This window comes from Myotis myotis, unplaced genomic scaffold (genome assembly GCF_014108235.1).
Source record: "Myotis myotis isolate mMyoMyo1 unplaced genomic scaffold, mMyoMyo1.p scaffold_m19_p_3, whole genome shotgun sequence".
Lineage (NCBI taxonomy): Eukaryota > Metazoa > Chordata > Mammalia > Chiroptera > Vespertilionidae > Myotis > Myotis myotis.
The window spans coordinates 36,797,361-36,824,788 of NW_023416335.1; the positions used below are offsets into that span (position 1 = coordinate 36,797,361).

At 44.1% G+C, this 27,428-nt stretch overlaps 1 protein-coding gene across 9 annotated transcripts in view; it reads left to right on the top strand.

Annotated features, from left to right (window-relative positions):
- The window catches only part of TMTC4 (transmembrane O-mannosyltransferase targeting cadherins 4), a 59,057-nt gene that overhangs the window by 22,808 nt on the left and 8,821 nt on the right, over nt 1-27,428 (top strand). For 8 of the 9 annotated variants that reach the window (XR_004965735.1, XM_036297146.1, XM_036297145.1 and 5 more), the window contains 10 exons: nt 3,763-3,860; nt 7,900-7,992; nt 8,218-8,382; nt 9,173-9,375; nt 10,695-10,866; nt 10,963-11,094; nt 17,225-17,304; nt 18,176-18,283; nt 18,390-18,531; nt 26,582-26,696. Coding sequence is in view for 8 of the 9 variants with exons in the window: in XM_036297146.1 (XP_036153039.1) it covers nt 3,763-3,860; nt 7,900-7,992; nt 8,218-8,382; nt 9,173-9,375; nt 10,695-10,866; nt 10,963-11,094; nt 17,225-17,304; nt 18,176-18,283; nt 18,390-18,531; nt 26,582-26,696 (1,308 nt within the window). In the remaining variant the exon portion in view is untranslated. The remainder of the gene's footprint in view (nt 1-3,762; nt 3,861-7,899; nt 7,993-8,217; nt 8,383-9,172; nt 9,376-10,694; nt 10,867-10,962; nt 11,095-17,224; nt 17,305-18,175; nt 18,284-18,389; nt 18,532-26,581; nt 26,697-27,428) is intronic. The other variant, XM_036297148.1, reaches the window with a different exon arrangement.

The following is a 27,428-nucleotide window of genomic DNA, read 5'->3' on the forward strand; positions in this document are numbered from 1 at the left end:
GCAGCGTTGGTCTAAGTGGTTTTCTGAATGTGAGTGAAGCCATCACTTGCTTTATAACTGAACCCTGAAATTCTGTCTTTGATCTGATATTGTCACTGTTGAGATGTGACCTTAATATTTAATAATCTCTGAAATTGAAGAAACATCCAGAAAGAGACAGTTGTTTGCATATTTTCACTCTAAGAAAGAATATGCTAACAGCCAACAGTTTAAAAAACGAAATGGGCTGTTACCATACAAAGTTAATACCCACCCATCTCCAAGGTACTGAAGGGAAGGCCAGGTGGCCCCCTGCTGGCCTCAACTATACTAGTCAAATAACATTGTTTTGTATTATATCTATTCTGCCATCACTGCAAAAGAGGTTATTGCAAAACCTCAGAGAAGCACTACTCCAACTTTTACTACATTGTGGTTCTGTGATTTGTGGGCTCATTGCCCCTTTTGGTAGATAGTGGACAGTTATTTCATTCGCTGACCACTTTTCAGGGGCAGGCAAGCTTTAGCTAAATCAGGATCACCTGGAGGCCTGGTTAACGGGCCAATTGCTGGGCTCCACCCTCCAGTTTCTGATTCTGCAGATCTGGGTGGGGCCTGAGAGTCTGTTTCGAACAGGATCCAAGGGGAGGTCCATGGACCACACATTGTGAGTAGCACTGGTTCAGGACAGAGGTCTCTTTTCCTCTGTCCCCGGGACATTTGTCAAAATCTGAGATGTTTTTGCTTTTCACAACTGAAGGCTGAGAATGTTACTGGCATCTAATGGGGAGAAGCTAGGGGTCCTACTAAACATCCTGCAATGCACATAGCAGCCCACACAAGGAATTAACCAGCCCAAGTAGTGGTGCTGAAGTTGGGAGACCCCTGTCTTGGGGAAAATGAAGAAAATCAAGTATTTGTAACAAACTGTGTGAAGAATGTAGGGATAGGTTGTGATGAGGGCAGTGTAGGATGCTGCAGCTGATGTAGGGTGTCAACTAGGGGCACAGAGGTAGGTAAGACAGATGCTGCTCTCAGGGGCACCAGACATGCACACAGTAGGCCCATTTGCTTTTTAACTGTGGAGTAAAACTGGTGAATTGAGAAAGGACGCTACCTGGGTGGGCATGGATGGGGTTTCACGGCTTCAGTGGTATTTAACAGCTGTATAAAATGGCTTGGGTTTTGCCAGGGGCATTGTAGCTGATCATGGGGGACCCCGAAAAGCTAGAGAGATTTTATGTGGCCAGGTCACAAAGCCTTAAATGCCATTACTCTCCGGAGGGTCACCTTCATCCAGTAGGCAGTAGGATAAAGGTTCATTGTGCTTTATGAGACAATGGAATCCAAGTTGATGAGGCGCTGCTGCTAGTCATTGGCCTGTGGAGAGCCTTAAAAGTGCCTCAACTATACAAGTCAAATAACATTGTTTTGTATTATATCTATTCTGCCTCTTTGTACATTCAACCAGGAAATTCTATATACAGAGATTCTGAAGAAAAGATGGAAAGTTAAGAAAATACTAGCTAGCCCATGCATCCTTTCTGCTTGATTCCCGAATGTCTCCTGCTACTGGAGCCTGTTTGTGAATGAGAACATTTCCCAATGAGTCGCCTGGGCCCCCAGCAGCCTGCCAACGCCAGAGTGGGTGTCAGTCACACGAGGGTTAGTCCTGCTCACAGTTCGCCCAGCTGGGCGGAGACCCTCCTGGTCTTGACACAAGAATGTGTGTGGCTGGGAGGGCCTCCCACTCCAGAGCCCATGGCTATTCCTGAATAGGAAGCCTGGGTATCCTTTAGGACTTCCATCCTGGGGCTTTGCTGATTGGGTCTTAAACATTCACAGGACATTTTATATCACTTCACTCAGGATCTACATCATGGCACACACCCATGCCAAATACACTTGGGTTGGTTTTAGTATCTTCTCTCTCTTCTTCCTCCTTCCCTCTCTCCCCACACACTCAATTGTTGGTTTCCCAATCAAGCAATTTAATGAGAACCAAAGTGTATCTTTTCACTGCCTGATGAGCTGGGCACATTTTTCTGACCAGGTGACTGAGCAGCTACGGCCTGAACCACTGCCTCACGGCCCCCTGGAAATCTGCCTCCCTGGAACCTGAGGCAGGTTTGCTGATTCGTGTGCAGCAAACAATTATTGAATGCTTTTTGTGGCCCCACACTATACCAAGTGTTGTGTGTTTTTTTAGATGTATGGTTTTTAATGCATGCACACAGTTAAGAAAATTTTAAAGATAGAAAAGGTTATACTATGAAAAGTAAGACTTCCCTACCCAAATTTTCCTACTTAAAATTGTTCAGAAACCAATATAGTTGGTTTCTTGTGTGTTTTCCAGAGATGTGTTTTGCATTTGCAAACATACTTATGTAATTTTTAAAATGGATGTCCAGATATTTCTATCTAAAATTTCCTCTCGGATGAGGAATATATCGTGAATGTTGCCCCATTTTATAGGTAATGTCACTGAGACGGTGAGTATAGTAACTTGCTCAGGGTCACATAGTAGATGCAGAGCTGGAATTTTAGACCAGGAGCTCTGGTTTTAAGCAAAACTAACCCAAGATTCATGGACACACGGGCAAGCTAATGATCTCGTCCTCCACGCAGGTTCATTTGCCCCACCTCAAAGCTGTGTCTTCTTAGATCAGTGGTTCTCAACTTTGGCTGCACATTAGAATCACCTGGGAATCCTTTTAAAATCCTGATTTCTGGGCCCCATCCTCCGGAAATTCTGTTTCTTGTTACTAATGTTGTGACCCCACCTCATAACAAAGAAACAGAATTTCCGGAGGATGGGGCCCAGAAATCAGGATTTTAAAAAGATTCCCAGGTGATTCTAATGTGCAGCCAAGGTTGGGAACCACTGGCCTAGATGCTCGTTCACCATCTATCTGGATGAGGAGGTGAGGGCCTCAGCACGGAAGAATAGAGACGAACACCACCCCACCTTTTTCCTCTCCTCTCCTCCCAAGCAGTTCAGCTCTGGCCCCCAGATTGCAGATACCACCCACCAAACAGTGTCTAGCCAGGCCCACCCTCCTCAGAAGGCAATTTAGGGACCAGGAGTGATTACTCAAGCTCAGCCCCACTCAAGCTTCCTACTGCGGCCTTCGCATTTCTGGTGATGTTTTGTCTTCCTAGTGATGCTTGAGTTCCCATGCAGGATGGCAGCCCTTATCTGCCCCGGGTGCTAGGTGGGTGCCAGCCCTCAGTCAGTGGTCCTGCATCATCACAGGTCTGAGCCATTCCACACCCCCTGATGCTCAGAGCCCAGAGTTCTATCTCAGTAGCAGAGACTCTCAGCTGCTCAGGCATTACCATCACTCCTGCCATTGTGACAGCAGCTGTAACTGCTGAGGCCCTTATGCAACCAGGTGCAGTGCTTACGTTCTCAGTGGGAGTTCTCAACATAACTTGTCAGAATGGCCTATTAGGTGATCGGCAGGTTGGGGAGAAGGAACTTACCCCTTGGGGACTGTGAGATGAGAGTCTTTGTGGCCAGGACTTCATTACAATGCCTCCCAAAGACTCTGGGCACCTGCTAGGGTTCACCTTCAGAGGGGACGTGTATACATTTAGAGGGTGTTGCCTCATCAGGAATTCAGGGGTTTAACACAACTACAGAGAAATGCTGTCAGAGACCAAACTCTGGTTTTAAATTGTAACAACATGAGGTGCATGCTTCAAATTTTTGTTCCTAGCGCTAATAAAACCGAGCTGGGTTGTATGACTTTTATGTTTGTCATTTCTCTTAATTGGCAGGTAACAAGGAAGGGACCCATTCTACATTCTGGGTGTTGCTGAGCATCCTTCTGGGCGCTGTGGCCATGCTGTGCAAAGAGCAGGGGATCACTGTGCTGGTAAGACCTACTCTGAACGCACCCTTCCCCCTCCCGTAGAGGCAAAGCGAGCTGGCCCTGCCTGTGTGACCTCCTCTATTGCACCCCATTGCCAGCCTGCAGTTGTAGACATTTCTGGACTGATTACTTGTGCTCTCACAGTCCTGGTGTTGCATCAGGGAATGAGCTGTCTCAGCTGATGATCATTAGCGACTGGTGGGAATGGAGAGTGGGAGGTTCTTAAAGAGTGGCCATTGGGCCTCTTGGAGAGGTCCCATAGAAAAAGGTGAAAGAACAGTTTGGGTTTTCTTGGGTGCTCTCATATTTGGGCAGTCCTAAATGCAACAGTGGGCTGACCCCATTCATGCTTCTGGTCCTGGTTAAAGAAGTACTGAGTGTAGATCATGTTATATTTGGCTTCCATTGGAAATGTGAAAGGGCCTTTGAGGAGGAGAGGCACGCACCTCCGATGGCTAATCTGAATTGAAGCCCCTGGAAGGGAGAGGCATTGAAATCCACTTTCCTTTTTTCTCTATTCTAGCCAGTGTTCTGCCTCACATTATTAGAGGGAAATCTAGAAATCAGAGATGTGAGCAGAGGCAGAGAAATGGAAAACAAAGGTGAGGGGTGTAAATGGCCCAGGTAGGAATACCTTGGGGAAGAAAAGGCAGTCAGAGCTATTTGGGGTTTGACACAAGTCAGGCAAAGATCAGTGGTTTTATTGACTTGGTCCATAATGTTAAGGTTAGCTATCTACTGTACAAGATGGTGTAGAAGGAATTACTGTGCCAACATCCTTGGATTTCAGGAGTTACTTTTTAAAAGTAACAATTTGGTCTAAGCCAGTGTTTCTCAACTTTGCTATTACTGACATTTAGGGCTGGATCTTTTTCTTTCCTTTGTTTAAAAGTCTTTTTATTATTAATATATGTATATGTGTGTGTGTGTGTGTGTGTGTGTATGTATGTTTGATATCTATAATACTAAAAGCATAATATGCTAATTAGACCAGACAGCCCAACGACCTTCCAGATGAAACCGGGCTGCGAGGACCAAGCCTCTTGCACGAATTTCATGCATTGGGCCTCTAGTGTGTGTGTGTGTGTGTGTGTGTGTGTGTGTGTGGGTGTGTGTGTGTTTGATTTCAGAAAAGAAGGGAAAGGGAGAGAGTGATAGAAATATCAATGATGAGAAATAATCATTGATCGGCTGCCTCCTGCACACCCCCTGTTGGGGATCGAGCCTGCAACCAGGGCATGTGCCCTGAGCAGGAATCAAACCTAGACTCCTGGTTCATAGGTTGATGCTCAACCACTGAGCCACGCTGGCCTGGCATGGGCTGGATCTATTATTTTGTTAATCCTCACCCAAGGATATTTTCCCATCAATTTTTAGAGAGAGTGGTAGGGGCAGGGAGAGACAGAGAGAGAAACCTTAATGTGAGAGATACATCGATTATTTGCCTCCCACATGCACCCCAACCAGGGCCAGGGAATCGAGCCTGCAACCAAGGTACATACTCTTAACCAGAATCAAGCCCATGACCCTTCAGTCTGTGGGCTGACACTCTATCCAGTGACCCAAACCAGCGAGGGCTAGATCTTTTGTCTTATGGAGGGCTGTCCTGTGCTCTGTAGGATGTTTAGCAGCATCCTTGGCCTCCATTCACTCCAGTAGGACCCCCTCAGTTGTAACAACCGAAAATGTCTCCGACATAGTCACGCATCCCCGAGGGGCAAAGTCATCCTCTTGAGAACCACCGCTCTGAACCCATGCTCCTCAGGGTGTGGTTTGAGGCCCAGTAGCATCAGCATCCCCTGGGACGTACTAGAAATTTAGATTTCAGACCCCACACCAGGACTGCTGCATCCAAATCTCCACTTAACAAGGACCCACGGTGACTCCCATTACAGTTTGAATTTATGTGAAAAAGGATATGGTGAAATTTAGCTGTTTTCAAAAATTTGATAAGAATGTGGACAGTTTGAGGATGTGGACGTTTTGATGATACATTTAAGTGGGAAGGAGGAGGGAGGGCCAAACGTGTGTTTGGCTCGGTGCCCCTGACGGCAAGGCCCCGTCACCCGTGGTGACTGTCCTACAGCTCACAGGCAGAAGCACAAACGGTGTGAAAAGACAGTGACGGCAGCAGCTCAACAGGGAGCCCTGCCTCCTAGAAAATAGTTCACGCCCGGGCAGAAATGGCCTCCTGTGACCCACTAAATCATGTGTCGCTTGGGTGAATGAAATCAGGATTCTTGAAATGATTAATCCAGCACTGGCCCGTGTATTGGCTAATGAATGGCTCCCAGCATTTCTGGGAGAGGGTTAAGTAGGGATGTCATCCTTGCTCTGAAAACCACGAATCACCACTGGCTTCTGATGATTTATGATCTTTGCCACGAAGCCCCATATTAAAAAGATGCAAGTCATTTAGGGTCAGTGTTATCCAAATACGCCGTATGTATTCTGACCACTTTATCCAGATTGGACAGAGTTCTGCTAGATCAGTGGTTCTCAACCTTGGCTGCACATTAGAATCACCTGGGAATCTTTTTAAAATCCTGATTTCTGGGCCTCATCCTCTGGAAATTCTGTTTCTTTGTTATGGGGGGGGGGGGGGGCACAACATTAGTAACAAAGAAACAGAATTTCCGGAGGATGAGGCCCAGAAATCAGGATTTTAAAAAGATTCCCAGGTGATTCTAATGTGCAGCCAAGGTTGAGAACCACTGTGCTAGATGATGTTTCCTGCAGCAGTGACAACGGTGGGAAGACCATTGCAACGCAGACAATAGAATCCAAGGCTCATCTGGCCTTCAGCCTGTAACAAACTACAGGTGTAATAGCTGCGGACGCAGCCCTCACCTGCTAGAAAGAAACTGTCATGGTGGTATTAGAAGCTGTTAGCACAGGTAGAGCTGCAGTATCTCACTCTCAAAACCCAGTGGCATCACAGAATCGGCGTTTTTATATTCACCTGGCCATCGTGGACAGGGCTTCGCGTGACGGAGTGACTGTCCTCCGTACAGTGGCCCAGGCTGGCGGAGCCCCTGCCACCTTCAGTGAGTATCCTCATCGTCTCCCTCACAGCCAGGGGGAAGGGGAACCCAAGTGGTGGAGGGTGTCCAGGTTTATAACCAAACCTCCAAGATGGGGCGTTATCACTTCTGCCCACATTCCATAGGCTGACACTCAGTCCCATGACCGCACGTAGCTGCAGGGGAGGCTGGGAAATGCAGTCTGGCTGTGTGCTGGGCAGGACAGAAAGCTGCACCATGTGACTCAGTTGGTTGGAGCATGCATCATCCTGTGCACTAAAAGGATGCCTGTTCGATTCCTGGTCAGGGCACATACCCAGGTTGCAAGTTCAATCCCCAGTCGGGATGTGTATGGGAGGCAACTGATCTATCTATCTCTTTCTCCTTGCCCCCCACTTCCCCTCTCTCTAAAATCAGTAAAATATATCCTTGGGTGAGGATTACAAAAAAGAAAAGGAGAATAGCAAGCTGGTGGACAATTAGGAGTCTGAAGCTGAGGGATCTCCAACGGCCCATCAGAGATTCTTGTACATGTTCTGCTCCTGCTTCTGCTGCACTTGCTTAAGTCAGTCAGCACCTGGGGTTCCTGAGGTGTCTTTACTTATGTGGCTGGGTTTCTGAGGCTGATGGCTGCCTTTGTCATTGTATGCATAATAGCTGCCCACATAACCACTCTGTTATATCAATTAAGGGGCTCTTAGTGTACAGGAAAAAAAAGGGGGAAGGAATGACCTTTGAGGAGGTCCAAATTTCTAGTTATCCCAAATCTTATAGTATTCTAACATGCCGACTATGAAATTATGACTAACAGGAATTTACTAGCTAATAAACTTGATATATTACCATGAGCTAATTTCATAGGAACAATGGTGGTTTTTCCAAGAGCTGAAGAAGTCTGCCATAATTACCTAATGCACTATATTCCTTACCTAGATTTACCAATATAATCGTGCAGTATAATTGCTACCTAATCAGAGTTAGGTGCCCACATCATTGATTGCCTTGTTTTGCCTCCTTAGGGTTTGAATGCAGTCTTTGACATCTTGGTGATAGGCAAATTAAATGTTCTGGAAATTGTCCAGAAGGTACTACACAAGGACAAGTCATTAGAGGTATGTACTTTTTGTCTCCAACCCTGACATGGAAAATGTCAAGTACCAGCTGATTTAAAATGCCATTTTCAAAGTTCTTCCTGTGAGTCTGAATTCTAAAATAGCCAGCCTTTTAAAGCACAGTGTCAGCACAGTTCAGGTAGAATTGCTGCACAATTGTACCTGGCTGGGCCACACTTCTGTTTGAAAATCTGTGACATCAGGGGCTTTGCGGTGTCTTTGCAGTACATTGGCGTGCTCAGAAATGGGGGTCTCCTCTTCAGAATGACCCTCCTGGCCGTGGGGGGAGCCGGGGTGCTCTACGTGCGCTGGAAAATCATGGGCACCGGCCCGCCACCCTTCACCGAGGTGGACAACCCCGCGTCCTTTGCCGACAGCGTGGTGGTCAGGGTGAGTTCTGAGTGTGTCCACCCAGTTCCCCGGTCCTTCACCCCTCCTCCGCCTCTCACTCCCCGCACACCCACAAAATCCCTAATAAATGGAACCCCTTCGTGTTTGTTTGCCGTCACGAAGGACATTCCAGGATGAAACCAGGCTTTGATCAGGGTACTGAGCAGGTGGAAGCCCCCTGTATTTCCACTCTAATCAAAATTGAGTGGTATCTTCTAACGTCAGGTTTCTCGCCGGCCTCGTTAGTGTCTCCTAACCCCGAGACTTTTGTTATAAAGGAAATTGGCATGGCGGGGTTAAGATGAAATACAGCAATATCAGTGGTATCTTTAAAAGTCCAATGGCGTCAAGACTCTCTTTATTGCACAGGTTGGCTTTATCTGAAGGCAAGGGTGTCAGTGCTGAGCAGTGCATTCATAGAGACCGGAATCAAGAGAAACAGCATAGAATCCTGTGCTTACGTTGTTAGGCACATAGGTGACCCCTGGGCCTCAGATTTCCTGGGTCACAGACTTCGGGCCTCACTACATAAATGGGGCACTGATCAGAAATGGAAGAACTGTATAGCAGAGTCTGGCAGCTACGCTGCCTTTTTCTCTCAAAATCTCAATGCATTTAATACATTGCAAATTAGTGCCCTCACCCATTGTCGAAAGTGGCAGCATTTTATTTTCTATAACTGCTCTCCTGGAAGAGAAGCCTATGAATGCCTCAGAAGTGAAGTTAGGGTACATAGGTATATTTTCAAGTTTAGTATTAAGTAAATGTTTGTTTTCCTTTTGACTGACAGGCCATAAACTATAATTACTACTATTCCTTGAATGCCTGGCTGCTGCTGTGCCCCTGGTGGCTGTGTTTTGATTGGTCAATGGGCTGCATCCCCCTCATTAAGTCCGCCGGGGACTGGAGGGTAATTGCACTGGCAGCACTCTGGTTCTGCCTAATTGGCCTGATATGCCAAGCCCTGTGCTCTGCAGACAGTCACAGGAGAAGGTAAGAGACAGCGCCGAGTTTTAACTTCCACCCTGGGTTAAGTCAGAAGCATTTTGCTAAATCCGTCACCGATCATTTTAACGATTTTGTGGAAGTCATGTCTGAGGACATTTATTTCCAATGCATATTTATGACGAGGAGGAGTTCACCCATTCGGAATCCATCGCTGGCTTCAACTGGTGGCGAGTGAACTCGGAGGAGGGGGTATGGATGACTGCCTGATCTCCCCCTCCTCCCCTCCCCCAGAAGTACGTAGCATTTTGAGACCCTTTTCTCGGTAGGTGGTAAAGAGTAATTTATGGTCAGAACAGAGAGTGTAATTGATGTGTGTTGTGCCCATTATTTCACAGTTCTCCTTCAGAAAACCCTGGTGGATGCCATAGTGATTCTTTCTGTTGTTGTTTGGTACAAAATAAACTGCTGCCCCAGAGACTATTCCTTTCTCACACAAAAAAAGGGTGGGGAGGGGAAGGTTATTGGGAATAAAATTGGAGGAAAAACAAATGTGTTTCGTGAGAAGGAAAACTATTTAAAATGATTTCCTTTACATATAAGTATGTATGGATTTAGATTAGTAATTTCTCAAGATAAATTAAGGTTCAAGTGTACCTGTGTTTTAAATTGGTTCGTAATTCTAAAGGTCGACAAACTTTTGCCCCAGTTCACTTGTACATGTGCAATTAGATTTTATTTCTAACATACTGTAGGCACAGGGTCCAGGAAGGAGCCAGCAAATTTGACCTAGTTTCCCAATTCATCCTCTTGTATCATATGGGACATTAGAAATGATAGCCTAGACCCAGCCTTCTTCTACTTGACTGAAATTTGTGGAGTTGTAACCCCCCCAAAATGGTATTAGTTTATTTCAGATTTTATAAAGTCTAAACTAATTAATTAGTGTTATACCTGTTAAGTTTGTAGGGGGATTTTTGTTCCTATATAAACTACATTAGACTAATTGGGGCCAGTTGTTTATGTATGTTTATATATAGTTTATATAGGAACTACATGGTTTGAGGTGTGTTAGGAGTAGATGAATGAATAAGGCCTCACAAATATTGTCATTCTAACCTCATTGTTATAAATCGTGTGACTTGTAAGTCTTATCCTTGTGCTTGATGCTAAGTGCCTCTGTAAGATTTTTACATCTTTTAATATTGCCAGGCTAAGCCCTCTCTACTGATGACAGCGTTTTGCTGCTGCAAATGCCTTTTTCTCAATGGATGGCCTGAAAAAACAGCCTTTACTATTTTAATGTTGAGTAGCACATTTTCTTGAGATAGCTACAAATAGCCATCTCCGTCTCTCTCACTTTCCAGGATCCTCACGCTGGGCCTGGGATTCCTCGTTATCCCGTTTCTCCCCGCAAGTAACCTGTTCTTCCGCGTGGGCTTTGTGGTGGCCGAGAGAGTCCTCTACCTGCCCAGTGCTGGGTACTGCATGCTGCTGACGCTCGGCTGCGGAGCTCTCGGTAAACATACACAGAGAAAGGTACTTACTGGCCAGGAGGGTGCCTTTCGTAACCAGACGGTTGGATGGTTGGACGGACTTTCCTCATGACATTTACCATGTCTCTCTATTCTTAAGAAACTAATCGCTGCTCTCGTACTGGGAATTCTATTCATAAACACGCTGAGGTGCATAATTCGCAGCGGCGAGTGGCGGAGTGAAGAACAGCTCTTTAGAAGTGCCCTGTCTGTGTGCCCTCTCAATGCTAAGGTGTGTTGGCTGCCCTGTGTCTTCAGAAAGACGTTACTAGGAAATGTTTTCAATTCAACAACTGAATAAGAAGAATGTGTGCCTTCGTACAGAATCTAGCATAATTCTGGGTTTCTCTTTCTTTCTTTTTTTTTTTTTTTTTTTGTCCTTTTAATAAAATGTATTAAAATTCTCCTGAGCCACAATAATTCAAAAGAAGTTATTAAAACCAAGCAATGTCTGCCCTGGCCAGTATGACTTGGTTGGGCTTCATCCCGTGCACCGAAAGGTTGCTGGTTTGATTCCCAGTCAGGGCACATGCCTAGGAGTCTTGCAGGTTCGATCTCCAGTAGGGGGAATGCATGACACAGTCGATAGATGTTTTGATCTCACATCGATGTTTTTTTCTCTCTCCCTTTTCCCTTCCTCTCTCTCTAAAAAAAATCAATAAAAATATATTAAAAAAGACAGTGTCAGTGAAGCAAGGGATTACTTAAAGGAAGTTTTACTCATCTTCCAGTTGGTCACATCTCCCTTTGAAGTGGTGGCAGGGTAGCTAACACCACACATCCAGTCTGCGCTGGAGGAGGCCCACAGTTGAAACATGCAGAGCACACTTTTCAGAATACATGCTCTGGCCACAGCATCCACCACCCTCCAAGCCATCATTTGAAGATGATAGTACCTACAAAGGGACAGTAATTTGATTCAGGGAGTTTAAGTGATGCTATATGGTAGCACTAGTACACATTTGCGTCACCTGCTCGTGACTCCTTCCTTTTGTCAGGTTGGGGAAAATAAAGGTGTAGACTTTAAAACTTGCAGTGTTTTTGTAGGAGCATCTGGAAGGAATTTTTTCACTTGGATTCTTCATGAATCCAAGCTCTCTGCTTCACCGGATCTGCCTTCTTGGATGAAATTTTGAACTTTTAGTGCCCTTAGAAAAGGGGGCCGATAATGCCTGTCTCCTGGGTTTGTGGTGAGGCCTTCCTGGAACCTGGCATCTGATGTGGCCTCACAGGGTAGTGAGAACCGAGCAGGTGCTCAAGAAATGCTGGCTTTCGTAGGCTCATCTGAGTTTTGGTCGTCACATTCACTGGCAAGAAGGGAATGTTACTTGCTCAAAGTGGGATGCCAAGGGGTTCGGTTAGATTCCTAACCTAATCCATGAGAAGGATTTCTGCTCATGGAGATCATTATTATTACTAAATACGGGTTCGTTCTGCCTGGGGTCATCAGACTTGGATGCTCCAAATGCATCCTCAGGAGGTAGAAACAGAGCTCTCTGCAGCTCTCTTGTTTTTACATTCTCTAAGAAAAAGCGGTGATTTCAGGTAAAATTATATGAGCAAGTCTAATGAAAAGTTGACATCGTGACCTCGAAGCGAAGAATAGTATAAAAGATACTGACTCCTTGTTTGTCTTAATCTTGGATTATAAAAACCTTGTTCATGTTTTATAGTTAAGAGACTTAGGTAGAAAAGTGAATTACTTCAAACTTAGCGTTAATTTGATTTGTTGGCCTCCCCATTACTAAAAACAAATTGCCTGTGATTTAATTTTGTGCATGTTAATAGATTTGCTTTATTTTTACTTTGGCATTTGAATAGCAGAAGTTATGCCTTCTATTTATACACTAGTAGTTCTTCCCTATAAGGAACTCAAATCTTTTTGTAGTGGTTCTATCATTAATCTCCATTATATTCCCTCTAAGGTTTTTAGAGAGAGGATATTATTATTATTATTATTATTATTATTATTATTATTATTATTATTATTACAAATGGTGGAAAGTGAGGCATAGGAAAAGGAAACTGGTGTTATCTAGCTTCATGATCTGGGTGGCTAGTTGAAGACCTGATATGATACAGTGCCCGCATTACTCTAGTAAGTGGGAGAGGGGAGAGATGGGACATGTGTGATTTAGAGCCTATCTATCTGTCCTAGTGACATGACTTCTTATGTTGTAGGCCAGAAAACACAGGGTGTGCACACATGGGCACACACACAGTTATTATATGTCTTCTTCAAAATAAACCCGCTGCTGATAGTCCTTTCTAAGAAATTTTTTTAGTAATGCCATTCAGTCCGAGCCAAAGAGAGATTATATTTTACTTGCCACTATAACTTGAAACGTTATAAAATTGTCTTTACTTCGTTTAGGAAAAAAAAAAAAAAAAAAGCTAGGTTGATTTCAGGGTAGAGGAGATCCCATTAGGAAGACACTGGTTGCATTCAACTCCATTACAGGAGATACAGTTTTTGCACTGGTATCCACTTTATGTTCATTGCATATTAAGCCAGCAGTTGACACCTGGCTCTAGATTAGACCCAGATTTACAAACAGGCTCATCTTTCTCAAAAGATTGCAATATGTAGGCAGGTAATACCAGTGCCTGGTCTGCATTTGAGTGACCCACAGTGCCTTGCATATAGTACGCACTCAGTATTAGTGACTGAATTGAGCCAAATGGAAATTAAATTCCTTGAGCTTACTATGGTGAAATGCCAAGTATCTAATTATGCTGACAGTCATTTTTAGTTTTTAAGGCTTTAAAGTGTGTGTGTCACTTTGTATCAACTCTGGGATACAATTCTAAACTCTTTTCATAATGAAAGGATCACATACCACAATGAGGGATTTCCTCAAGGAGTGACCCAGGATAGATTATAGGACTTTTAGGTCCTTAAAAGATTTTAAATTTAACATCAACCTTTGGCAGAATGTTGGACACGAACTGGTTTTGTTGCTGGTGTTAAAACTGCCTTCCGTTACTGTGGCCTTCACCTCCTTTAAATTTACGTGTCCTTGGGTTGCAGGTAGCTTTATCTGCGGCTTCTGTGCTGGTTCATTGCCTCAGCACAGGAATCAAAGGCTGGAGGGAAAGCTCAAGACTAAATAGGATTTTTCAATCTCTTACCTTCCCTGGAAACAGAAATCACTCATTTTTTAGACACTCTTTTAAGTAAACGGTGTCGGGGTTATTTTGTTTTATCTTTTTATAGTGTGTTATCTAGGCAGCTGTTTTCTGTTCCAATACTTCCCTTCACATAACCCAGAGGCTGAGGCTGGCCTCTGGGCGAACCTGTGTGCCAGTTCTTCCTCCTGGACGGCTTGACTTACAGAGCGATGTCAGGTTTTTAAGTGGTGACACTGAAATGACTGCAGCCCGAATGCCCAGAGCGCCCCTCGTCCTCCCTCATCTTCCCCCGTCTGGCCTTGCAGGTGTCTAGCAGAGGGTGTCTGGCAGAACACTGTTTATGCTGCAGAGGGCACTTGAACTCTTTGTTTGAGCTTTTTACTGAGAAAACAGAATCTCCCCGTAACAAAGGAAAGCAGCGGGAGCTCGGGCGGAAGAGGAGGGAGTGTGCCTCAGAGCCCTCTTTGTATTCTGAGGACCACAGCCGCCTCCCTCCCAGGTTGGAGTCTCCGAATGTGGTTCTTTTGTGTGTGGGACCAGAGGTGGATAACACATCTTGGCTGGGGTTGGGAGAGGCACACAATCAAACCATTTAGAGCATACTTTTCAACAACCGACCATGGCATTAACTGGCCTCCAAGCTATGATTTGAGGATGATAATACCTACGGATGGGCAGTAGTTTGGACCAGGAAGTTTAAATTATGCAGTGTGCTGTGCAGTAGTGCATATTTCTATCACCCGTGGTATCCTTGCTTGTGATTTCTCTTGTTAGATGAGGTAAAAAGAGATGAATGGACTTTAATATTGACAGTTAAAAAACAAATCTCTGTTACATATGTGCTTAAAGACGGTGTACCGCTCCCCGCCCTTTCAGAAATAATCAGTAGTTATGAAAACATGCTCTAACTGTAGGTTAGGATTGCTGAGGCAGGATGTGCTCCTATTTTCAGAAGGGTTTAGAAGTATTTGAATGTGAGCTACTTGAATGTGTCTAAACCATTATTGTATTTCATGGTATATCAGTCTGCCATAACAAAATACCACAGATTAAGTGGCTTAAACAACAGAAATTTATTTTTTCTCATTCTCTGGGAGTTGCAAGTCCCAAGATCAAGGTATCAGCAGGTTGATTTCTCCTGAGGCCTCTCTCTTGAGCTTGCAGACAGCCACCTCCTGGCTGTGCCCTCCCAGGGCCTGTCCTCTGTGTGCACTCACCACTGGTGTCTCTCTGTGTATCCAAGTTTTCCCTTCTTGTAAGGACACCAGTCAGGTTGGGTAAGGCCCACCTGCAGAACCTCATTTTAACTCAGTGACTTTTTTAAAAGACCCAATCTCCAAATACAATCACATGGGGTTTAGGGCTTCAACATAGGACTTTGGAGGGAGAAGTGGGACACAATTCAGCCCTTAACACACACAAATAAACATTATTTTACTTTAAGGAAAGTAATAGATGGTATGAATGAGTGGGTCTAGAAATGGCTCATCTTTATCGAGCACCCTAATAAATGAGTGTGATAGAGTAAGAACAAACACAGGCTTTGGATCCTGGATTCAAATCCAGCCCAGAACCTCGACGCAGTCCCTCAACTCGGAAGGGAGGGTGATAGCAGCTGCCTGTCCGGGATGCTGTGAAGAGGAGAGACTATATGTGTGCGATGCCAACCCCTGCCCCTGCCTCACGGCCTCCTTCAGCACCTGCCCCCTGCTGGTGTTTCTGTTACTGTTATTAGTCATACTTAGTACCCCTGATGGAATAAATTCCTTTAGATAGCATCATCTCCTCTGAGATTTCTGTTGGCCCTCAGTGTTGTAAGCCTCCAAAAGGAGCTTTTGATGATCAATAAGCACTTTTGATAATTGTCCTCATGACTCTGTGCACTTCTGCTGCCTCGGTCTGAGTTCGGGTTTCCACTCCTTTCTTTGTAATGGATTCTGAGCAAATGAATTGCTCTTAAGAAAATGCCGCAAGTTAGCCACCCTGGTGCCCTCACATTGAGATGCCTCAGAATTTCCGGTAGTTTTGCAGCTGTGAGTCCTGTTTCTTCTAGTCCACTTTACAACCAAATCACCAAAAATTCTCTTTTATAAAAAAATTTGAGGTTAAATTCTTGTAACATAAAATCAACCATTTTAGTTCTTCAGAAATTAAAAATAGAAATTACCATATGATCCAGCAAGTCCACTTCTGGGGAAATATGTAAAGATGGCTAGATAGATGTACAGGGTTGGTCAAAAGTAGGTTCATATGGAAAATAATACAATAACTAATAATAATACAAGAATAAACTGTGTTTCATGCACTCACAACTGCAAACCTACTTTTGCCTCATCATATATATACACACATAGTATGTGTATACATACAGCATATACATATATTCATATACATATATGTATTATATACATACTAGAGGCCTGATGCATGAAATTCATGCAAGGGGCTGGGCACTCTCAGCCCCGGCTGCCTCGCAGCCCCGCCCACTGGTCATTCCAGAAGATTGTTCCACTGTCCAATCTAATTAGCATATTAGCTCTTTATTATATAGGATAGCATATCCAAAAATATTGAGAGCAGGACCTCATAGCATTAGTTAACAATAGCTAAAAGATGCAAAGCAACCTAAGTGTCCACCAACAGATGAATGTGGTGTATATATACAATGGTGGTGTATATATACAATGGAATGTTTATTCAGCCTTAAAAAGGAAGGGCATTCTGACAGATGCTACAACATAGGTGGACCTTGAGGACATTCTGCTCAGTGAAATAAGCCAGTCACAAGAAGACAAATACTATGTGATACCACTTATATGAGGTACTGAGAGAAGTCAAATTCATAAAAACAGGAAGTAGAATGTTGGTCGTACTAATGGGGCATGGGTATGTGAGAGAGGAGTGGGAGTCGAGGGTTTGTTTAGCAGTAAAACCAGCCCAGCTTCCTAATTTTTCAGTTTTCTCCAGTGAGTTCTTTAGTTAAATATCGTTATGTAGTGGTATCATCTGCTTGTTATCTCTCTTTCTTCTACTCTTTTCTTACAAGATGGGTCAAGCCCCTGGCCAAGCCTGTAGGGTTTTAGCTAAAGTTCCGGTGTGGGGAGGTGGGGGGGTTGTTTTAGTTTTAAATACCATTACCTTTTGTTTTCATTTAGAAGATATGATAGTTATCCCTATTCTGAAGAAAGAAGTCTATCAGCTAATGACCAAGTTTTTATCTCTATTTTCAGGTTCACTACAATGTTGGCAAAAACCTGGCTGATAATGGCAATCAAACAGCTGCCATCAGATATTATAGGGAAGCTGTGAGGTACTGCAGGCATCCTGTCTCATTTATATATATATGTACTAGAGGCATGGTGCACGAAATTCGTGCACCAGGGGAAGGGGGGGGATCCCTCAGCCCAGTCTGCACCCTCTCACAATCTGGGACCCCTTTGGGGATGTCCGACTGCTGGTTTAGGCCCAATCCCACAGGGGCAGTTGGACATCCCTCTCGCAATCTGGGACCACTGGCTCCTAATTGCTCACCTGCCTGACTGCCTGATCACCCTAACCACTCACCTACCTGACTGCCTGATCACCCCTAACCACTCACCTGCCTGCCTGATTGCCCCTAACCGCTTGCCTGCCTGCCTGATCACCCCTAACCATTCTGCCTGCCTGCCTGATCGCCCCTAACTGCTCGCCTGCCTGTCTCATCGCCCCTAACCACCTCTGACTGCCTACCTGATCACCCCTAACTGCCTCTGCCTCGGCCCCCGCTGCAGCAGCTTCATATGTCTGGTCTAATTAGTATATTACGCTTTAATTATTATAGATTGTTTTAACTTTTTAGAGTTAAAACTCTGTCCCCTTGCCCTAGCCAGTTTTGCTCAGTGGATAGAGTGTCAGCCTGTGGACTGATGGGTCCCAGGTTCGATTCTAGCCAAGGACACATGCCCGGGTTGCGGGCTCGATCCCCAGTGAGGGCTGTGCAGGAGGCAGCCAATCAATGATTCTCTCTCATCATTGATGTTTTTCTCTCTCTTCCTCTAAAATCAATACAAATGTATTAAATTTTTGAAAAAACACCTGTCCCCTTAAAGACACGAACTTTAAGATACCCTTGCCAATTCCTGAGAGCTTAGTGAAGACAACTGAACATTAACAGATGGCTTGTTTTCTCTCTCCACTTTCAGATTAAATCCCAAGTATGTTCATGCCATGAATAATCTTGGAAATATTTTAAAGGAAAGGAACGAGCTACAGGAAGCGGAGGAGCTGCTGTCTTTGGCTGTACAAATACAGTAAGCATTGTTCTTAGAATTCTGCTAGTGGCAAAGAAATGAGCTCCCGCCTTTTGGGGCCTGAGCCTTTCTTTTCCTTGTTTTCCTTTTCAAACTGCCCTTCCAGGCCAGACTTTGCTGCGGCGTGGATGAACTTAGGCATCGTGCAGAACAGCCTGAAACGGTTCGAAGCTGCCGAGCACAGCTATCGGACAGCAATCAGACACAGAAGAAAGTACCCCGACTGTTACTACAACCTCGGGCGTTTGGTAAGTGGCCTGTGACTGCAGGAGAAAAGTTTGTTTTTTTCTTTATTTGTAATAAAATGAGGATACTAATATCCCCCTACTAACATTCTCCATAAAGTTCTTTCACTTAGTTTTATCTCATTTGAAGGCAGCTATTTGATTTTCTTATATTTAACTTCTAAAGCTCTAATTAGAGAACAATCCAACTTGGATTAGCCAAGCTTAAGAGAACACAGAGGCAATAGGTCAAACCAAAGAATAAATTAGAATTTTTAAAGTCCCTTGTGCCTTACACTCCTAGGGATAAGGTAACTTCCTGATAAACATTAGTTTCTCTGTTTTGAAATCACAAATACTGAGATTTAAAAAAACATGAACCTATAATGTGATTTCTTTGATTTTTTATTTTTATTTAATTTATTGGGGTGATATTGATTAATAAAATTATTTGAGTTTCAGGTGTACAATTCTATGATACATCATCTATCTATTATATTGTGTGTTCACCACCCCAAATCAAGTCTCCTTCCATCCCATTTATGCCCCCCTTACCCTCTTATACCTACTCCACAGCCCCCTCACCCCCCTCACCCTCTGGTAATCACCATATTGTTGTCTGTGTCTGTGGGATTTTTTTTCTTTACTTAATCCCTTCACCTTTTTCACCAAGCCCCCTAACCCCCTTCCCCTCTGACAGCTATCAGTCTGTTCTCAGTATCTATGAATCTGTTTCTATTTTGTTAGTTTATTTTGTTCCTTGGATTCCACATATAAGTGAAATCATGATATTTGTCTTTCTTGGACTGGCTTATTTCACTTAGCGTAATGCTCTCCAAGTCCATCCATGCTGCCACAAAAGGTAAGAGTTCCTTCTTTTTTTTTTTTATGGCAGAGTAGTATACCATTGTGTACATGTGCCACAGCATTTTTATCCATTTATTTACAAGGGCACTTACACTGCTTCCAAATCTTGGCTATTGTAAATAATGTTGCAATGAACCCTTATCCTATCTAATAGACAAACATGGTAATTAACCGTACTTCTGACACGCTTCCCACTGGCTAATCAGGGCAATATGCAAATTAACTGCCAACAAAGATGGCGGCTGGCAGCCAGGCAGCTGAAGCGAACAGGAGGCTTTCTTGCTCCAGTGATGGAGGAAGCCAAGGTTCCCCGCCTGCGGCCGCCCAGCTCTGAGTTGCACTCTAAGCAACTATGTTGCAATTATAGAAGCTAAACAAACCCCAGAAACCTGCTTTCAGACAGCTGGACCTCAGAGCTGGAGCTGCAACAGTGTTTCAATTATAGAAGCCAAACAAACCCAGATACCTGCTTTCAGCAACCGAGGTCTCAGAGCTGGAGCTGAGCCTCAGAGCTAAAGCCAGCTCTCAGTTCCAGTGACAGCCATAGAAGGTAAATAAATCCCAGAATAAAAAATAAAAAGAAAAAAAGGAGAGGTTGGGAACTTCAGTCACCTGCCAGCCTGAAAACGGCCCTCAGCCCCTCACCCAGACTGGCCAGGCACCCGTGGGGACCCCCACCCTGAAGGGGATGTGACCAGCTGCAAACAGCCATTATCCCCTCATCCAGGCTGGCCAGGCACCCAAGCGGGACCCCCACCCTGATCCGGGACACCCTTCAGGGCAAACCAGCCAGCCCCACCCGTGCACCAGGCCTCTATCCTATATAGTAAAAGGGTAATGTGCAAACTGACCCTAACAGCAGAAAGACTGGGAATGACTGGTCACTATGACACACACTGACCACCAGGGGGTAGACGCTCAATGCAAGAGCTGCCCTCTGGTGGTCAGGGCGCTCTCACATGGGAGGAGCTCTGCTCAGCCACAAGCAAGGCTGATGGCTGCCAGTACAGCGGTGGTGGTGGAGGGAGCCTCTCCCGCCTCCTCAGCAGCACTAAGGATGTCCGACTGCAGCTTAGGCCTGCTCCCCGCTGGCAAGTAGACATCCTCCGAGGGCTGCCAGGCTGCCAGAGGGATGTCTGATTGCCATCTTAGGCCCAATCCCCTGGGGAGCGGGCCTAAGCCAGCAGGTGGTCATCCCCTGAGGGGTCCCAGACTGCAAGTGGGCACAGGCCGGGCTGAGGGACCCCTCTTCTTCCCACCGCCCCCGAGTGCACAAATTTTTGTGCACCGGGCCTCTAGTCTATATATGTAAAAGCCTAAGCAACTGGCCGACTGGCTGATAGCTATGACACACACTGACCACCAGGGGGCAGATACTCAACGCAGAAGCTGCTGAGCAACAGCAACTTTGCAGAGTGTCCTCTCGCACTTTGGAACCCCTTGGGGGATGCCAGACTGCCAGTTTCGGCCTGATCCCCACAGGCCAGGCCAAGGGACCCCCACCTGCTGAAGGGACCCTGGTCACTCTGCAGACACCCTTCAAGCCCCGGCGCCACCTCAGGCTGGCTGGGTTGGATCCGTGGGAGGTTGGCTCCAGGACATGTCCGGCCAGTCTCGCCCAGTCCCACCAGACACCTTCTAATTAATTTACTTTCACTGTGCACAATTCCGTGCACCGGGCCTCTAGTTTTCATATATTCTTTCTAATTAGTGTTTCTGGTTTCTTTGGATATATTCCCAGAAGTGGAATTGCTGGGTCTTGAGGCAGTTTCATTTTTAAATTTTTGAGGAAACTCCATACTGCTTTCCACAGGGGCTGCACCAACAGTACATGAGGGTCCTCTTTTCTCCCCATCTTTGCCAATACTGGTTGTTTGTTGATTTATTGATGATAGCCATTCTTGATAGGTGTGAGGTGATATCTCACTGTGGTTTTAATTTGCATTTCTCTGATGAGTAATGATGTTGAGCATCTTTTCATATGTCTGTTGTTCTCTCTGGGGAAAGGGGCTGAAAAACAGTAAAACTTCAGCATAATGATGTTAGTAGAGACCAAAAAAATCAATCACATACAAAGCAGGTGGACCCTTGCACAGTTAATTAAGTGAGAATAAGGGCTAGCTGAGGGACTGGCACAAATTGGGTGTTATCTAAATCCTTGCTTTTATGGTTACTGCAGGGGTTACTGTCTCTGTGTACTGTGTCTTTTAAACTAGTACTTGCATGACATCATACTTGATTCCATATGAATTCCTTTTTCATTTTTTGGGGGAGGGGGGCTCTTTTTTAATTTTATTTTATGCAGATGATCTAAACCTACAGCCTTCTAGGTTATGCTTTAAAGCCTTAATACTGAAATAGTCTTAGTCCTTACCCCTAGTAGCTGCCTGTCACTGTAATTCCTTGGGTTTGGAAAATACAGGATTTATGCTAAATTTGCCTTCTGTAAGAATTACATCCCAAGAAAGGAAGTTGGAATATAAAACATAGGTTTTTATCATGTGCTCCAGTGCTTGGACTTCATTCCCACATTCGTGTAGAACCGTGGTCGGCAAACCGCAGCTCACGAGCCACATGCGGCTCTTTGGCCCCTTGAGTGTGGCTCGTCCACAAAATACCACATGCGAGCATGCACGTACAGTGTGATTGAAACTTTGTGGCCCATGCGTAGAAGTCGGTATTTTGTGGAAGAGCCGGTATTTGGTGGAAAAGCCACACTCAAGAAGCCAAAGAGCCACATGTGGCTCACGAGCCGCGGTTTGCCGACCACTGGTGTAGAAGATCATGTATACGATTAAATAGGCTGAGACCTTGTCCTGGCTGGTGTGGTTCAGTTGGTTGGAGCATCGTCCCATACACCAGGAGGTCACAGGTTTGATTCCAGTTGAGAGCACATACCTAAGTTATGGGTTAGATCCCCATTCAGGGCATGTGCACGAGGCAACCAATCAATGTATCTCTCTCACATTAATGTTTCCCTCTCGCTCTCTCTCCCTTCCTCCCTCTCTGAAAATCAGTGGTAATAAAATAATTTAAATAGACTGAGACCTTCATTGCTCTCTGAGTATATTGCTTACTAATTATGCTACATGAAATGATCTTCCTCTTCCTTCTGCCAGCTGTTCCTGCTTATTTAAAGGTTTTGCTCTCCATGTTTAATTATCCAGCCTTTGCCTGCTTGACAGCTTAAAAGCATTAAGAGCTTAATCTTTAACAGCTCAACCAGCACATTTATATACTGGCAAATAAAATGAACAAAATAACTTTAAAGTTTCTTTTTAAAAAATCCTCCTTAAAAGCAAAAAAAAATGGAATGGGGCTATATCAAACTAAAAAGCTTCTGCACAGCAAAAGAAACTGACAACAAAACAAAGAGACAGCCAACCAGATGGGAGATGATATTTGCAAGCAGTAGCTCCGACCAAGGTTTAATCTCCATAAAGAACTCATAAAACTCAACACCAAGTAACAAACAACCCAATCAAAAAGTGGGAAGAGGACCTGGAAATACACCTTTTCCAAGGAGACACACAAATAGCCAATAGATATATGAAAAGATGTTCAACCTCAATGGCAATTAGGGAAGTGCAAATCAAAACTACAATGATATACCACCTCACACCCGTTAGAGCAGCCATTATCAACAAGACAAGCAATTACAAGCATTGGAGAGGTTGTGGGAAAAAAGGAACCTTCATTCACTGCTGGTGGGAATGTAGATTGGTACAACCACTATGGAAAGCAGTCTGGCGATTCCTCAAAAAATTAAGAATAGAGCTACCATACAACCCAGTAATCCCTTTGCTGGGATTACTCAAAAAGCTCAAAATCATGTACTCACAAAGCTATATATACCCCTGTGTTCATTGCAACATTATTCATGGTGGCCAAGACGTGGAAACAACCAAAGTGTCCTGTAATAGAGGACTGGATAAAGAAGAATTGGTAAATATATATACAGTGGAATACTACTCAGCCATAAGAAAGGATGAAGTAGCACCATTTGTAACAACATGGATGGACCTTGAGACCATTATGCTAAGTGACATAAGTCAGTCAGAAAAAGCTAAGAACTGTATAATTTCACTCATATGTGGGATATAAAACTGAAACTTGTGAACACAAATAGCAGTGTGGTGATTGCCAGAGGGAAGGGGCCGGAGAGAGAAGGGAATCCTAATGTATGATGAGAGGAGAAGATTTGACTTTGGGTAGCGGGCATATGGTGCAATATACAGATCTTGTAACATAGAATCCCACACCTGAAACCTATATGATCATGTTGACCAATGTCACCCCAATAAATTGAAATAGATATTTTAAAAATCCTTTTCAGTCACTGTTTAGTAACAGGAGACAGAAATGTATTTTGATTCTGGATCCAGATAAGAAAAGAATTTGGCAAGAGCTGGATTATTTTGGACATATTACTGATAATGGAGACTATAACAATTGTGACTGAAGATATTTACTAGAGACAAGTCATTATGCAGGGACTAATTGTATCACACAGGATCCATTCAGGAAAACAGAAACCATTGCAAGTATTTAAATAGGGAAGATTTAATATAGGGAATCAGTTAGACCAGTGGTCGGCAAACTCATTAGTCAACAGAGCCAAATATCAACAGTACAACGATTGAAATTTCTTTTGAGAGCCAAATTTTTTAATCTTAAACTATATAGGTAGGTACATTGTTATTAACTTAATTAGGGTACTCCTAAGCTGGCCTTTGCTAAAAACGTCCTCAATCTGATTGAGGTATGTTCGCTGAGGTCAACCCCTTCCAACTCTCCCATCCACACTCGTCTTGTATACTTGTTTCATCTATCTCCTTTCCGAAAACCGACTTCTGCACATGGGCCACGAAGTTTCAATCACACTGTGCTTGCGCACCCACACGAGGTATTTTGTGGAAGAGCCACACTCAAGGGGCCAAAGAGCCGCATGTGGCTTGTGAGCCATGACTTGCCGACCACTGAGTTAGACAATTGGTAAAAGGCCAGAAGAACAAAAATGCAAAGGTGATATTAACTCAGAGAGTCAAGGGAAACAAACGGGAGGAAGTGGTGCCACCAGAAGATAAGAGCTCAGAGAAGGGGCCACCATCTCAGGAGCTACCACAGCCTCAAGAGCTGAGGTCATTAAGGCAGAACCACTGCTTCCTGCCTTGGCACTATGGAGAAAGGGACATAAGCACTTCAGAGATGCTGCCAAGAAATAGAAAGGAGTGAGAGTAGAGGGAAAGGGCTACTCCCCTCTTCCAACCAGCTGATGGTCACCTGTGGCTCCTATTGGCAGAATCTTGCCAAGGAGCAAAGGACCCTGGGAAATGTAGTATGGAGAGTATAGAAGGACAGGCATAGATCTAATAGGTATATAACATGTGCATTACATATCCACTTTCTGGATGCATAGTTCTTGCTAAATTACCATTTGTCTCTGCTTTCCTTAAAGCGCTTGTTCACTTTGTATAGAAGCTATAAGAAGGATGAAGGTCAACACAAAATAAAAGTAAATTTCAGTCTGTTGTTATTTAATAAATAGTAATAATCTACACTGATAAAAGAGAAAGATGCAAATTGACCATAACTTCGTGACACTCACCAGCCAATTAGGCATGAGTATGCAAATTAACCCAACAAAGATGGGTTAATTTGCATACACAGGTGCTGAGCGGCCAAGGGCAGGGTGGGACGCAGGTGTTCTGCACCGCCCCTGGCCACTCCAGGCCTCTGGGCAGTGTGGGAAGGCGGAAAGGCAGCTCCAGGCCAGAACGAAGGCAGAAAGGCGGCTCCAGGCTGGAGCGAAGGCGGTGCTGGCAGCCAGGGGAAGGAAGGCCCATTCTTACACTAATCTTCGTGCATCGGGCCTCTAGTAATAGTAATCAATAGCACAATATGTGAGGAATTGTATTGTTGCTTAAATGAAGTTATACTGGTTTTCCTGGGTTTGTTAGAAAGAATGTCACCACAGATTTTGTCTACTCAAATGCATGTCACTTGCTGGAGAGAATTGACCGAGAAATCAATGGGAACATCAAATATAGAGAAACAATTATATGTTGGTATAATTAGTAGTCTAAATTATTTTAAGGTTTTGAACTTTTCATATCATTTCCTTATTTAAGGGATAAGATTCAGAAACTTGAGTTTCCAAGTCTCATGAGAAATTCTGACAACGTCTTTAGCAAATGGGTATTTGTAAATGTTTTCATAATTTATTATATCTTTTTTGCATAATATGCCACCTATTTGCGGTGTGGGTCACAAAGCAAGGCAAAATGTTTCTGTTTTCTAAGGAAAAGACAGACCTGACAGTCAGTAAGAAAATAGCCTTAAACCCTGATAAACTGTAATCATTCCTACTCTTTGCAGAGTTAAAGGAACCATGTTCATTCAGATGAGATGTGCATTTGAACTGAGTTCAAGAGGGCAAGAGGGTCACCTGCTAAAAAAGCCATCACTTTCTCCCTTGGCGCCCTTTTGGTAACTATGCAAATTGAGAGCCAGCCATTTTGCCTTCTGTTACCAATGTTAGACAGCATTGCCTGTCAACAGAAAGCAATAGGTAATCCTCTCCTTTCCAAAGGAGGCCAGCAGGCTTCAAAGGCCCAGGGGTTCTACACCACCACTTACAACTTTCCCAGGGAGTTTATAGGTCTGATCTACTCATAGTTTCTGATGAAGCTTAGATGTAGGCCGGAAGAGGCACACGGTGAATGTGACACATTTAGCTTGTACTCACATTAAATATTTTGTTTACCCTTAACTAACAACTTACAAAAGATGGACTATGTGAAGTCTTCCTAGAAAAGGACTAAGGATTAGGTGTTTAACTTCTCTCTCATCCCTAGCCTGCAATATGATTTGACACCTGGAGTCACTAAGTTATGGGTTCCAGTTAAGATGTTGTAGGCTTGGGAGCTAGACCACCTGGTTCTAACCCGGCCCTACTATTTCTAGATCTATAACTTTGGGTATGTTACTGACTCTGTGCCTCGGTTGCTTCATATGTAAAATGGCGACAGATATCTCCTTCATTGGGATTTTTTTGAGTATTAAATAAATTGATATGGAAAATTAGAGGAACTCAATCAATCCAGGTTAGCTTTTATTTGATTTGGGGTTTGGTTTTAGTTATGTCTTAGAGAGACGAAGAAAAATATTGGAAAGTTTATTTTTCCAACTCATGCTTTATTTTCAGTATGCAGATCTGAATCGTCATGTGGATGCGTTGAACGCATGGAGAAATGCCACTGTACTGAAGCCAGAGCACAGCCTGGCTTGGAACAACATGATCATACTTCTTGATAACACAGGTACAGAAAGGTGAATTACATAAATCAGGGGAGTCGTTTCAGGAGGCAGGTACCACTGAGTAATTAGGAAATGTAGATTATTGGGGAGGGTTTTGCTAGTGTGTGCTAGAGTTGTTATTTTTAAAAATTATGATGGGATTTAATATTTTGCCTTACAAAATGTCTATTCTTCTAGAAAATGGAGCTTCCTTTGATATATTAGAATATAAATGTCTGGGGAAATGATACTTCGCTTAAAATTGGTGTTGAGTCATGAAGGAAAATGTGTGCTAACCTCTCATTTCTCTGAAGCCTGTTCTCTAGCAGCGCCCAGCAGCTAGGATGCTGGAGGTAACCAGAGTGAGCGGGAATGCTCTGGGCCTGTGCAGTGGGCGGTGCTGGTCCATGCTCTACAGCTCATGGGCTCTTCTCAAAGCAGATGCCCTCAAACCTACACTCAGAGATTCTTATTTTAGATATAATGCTAATAACAGCCTTGGTGATCTAGTTCCTTAGCCCTTGGCAGACTTGATCCACTAGGAGACACTCTGCTCCTCTAGTTTTAAAAATTCAAGCATCTCGTAAGAAATGGTAGTTTTCATTTGGCAGAAACTAAAGCCAGTGAGTAGGCCATCTAATCCGTGTGGGTAAGAGATACTCACTTGTTTCTAATGAAGGCATAGAACATGTCCTTCAGTATGACACCTGTTCCGTTATTGAAGTGTACCTGTGATGTTCTTATTCGCAGACTTG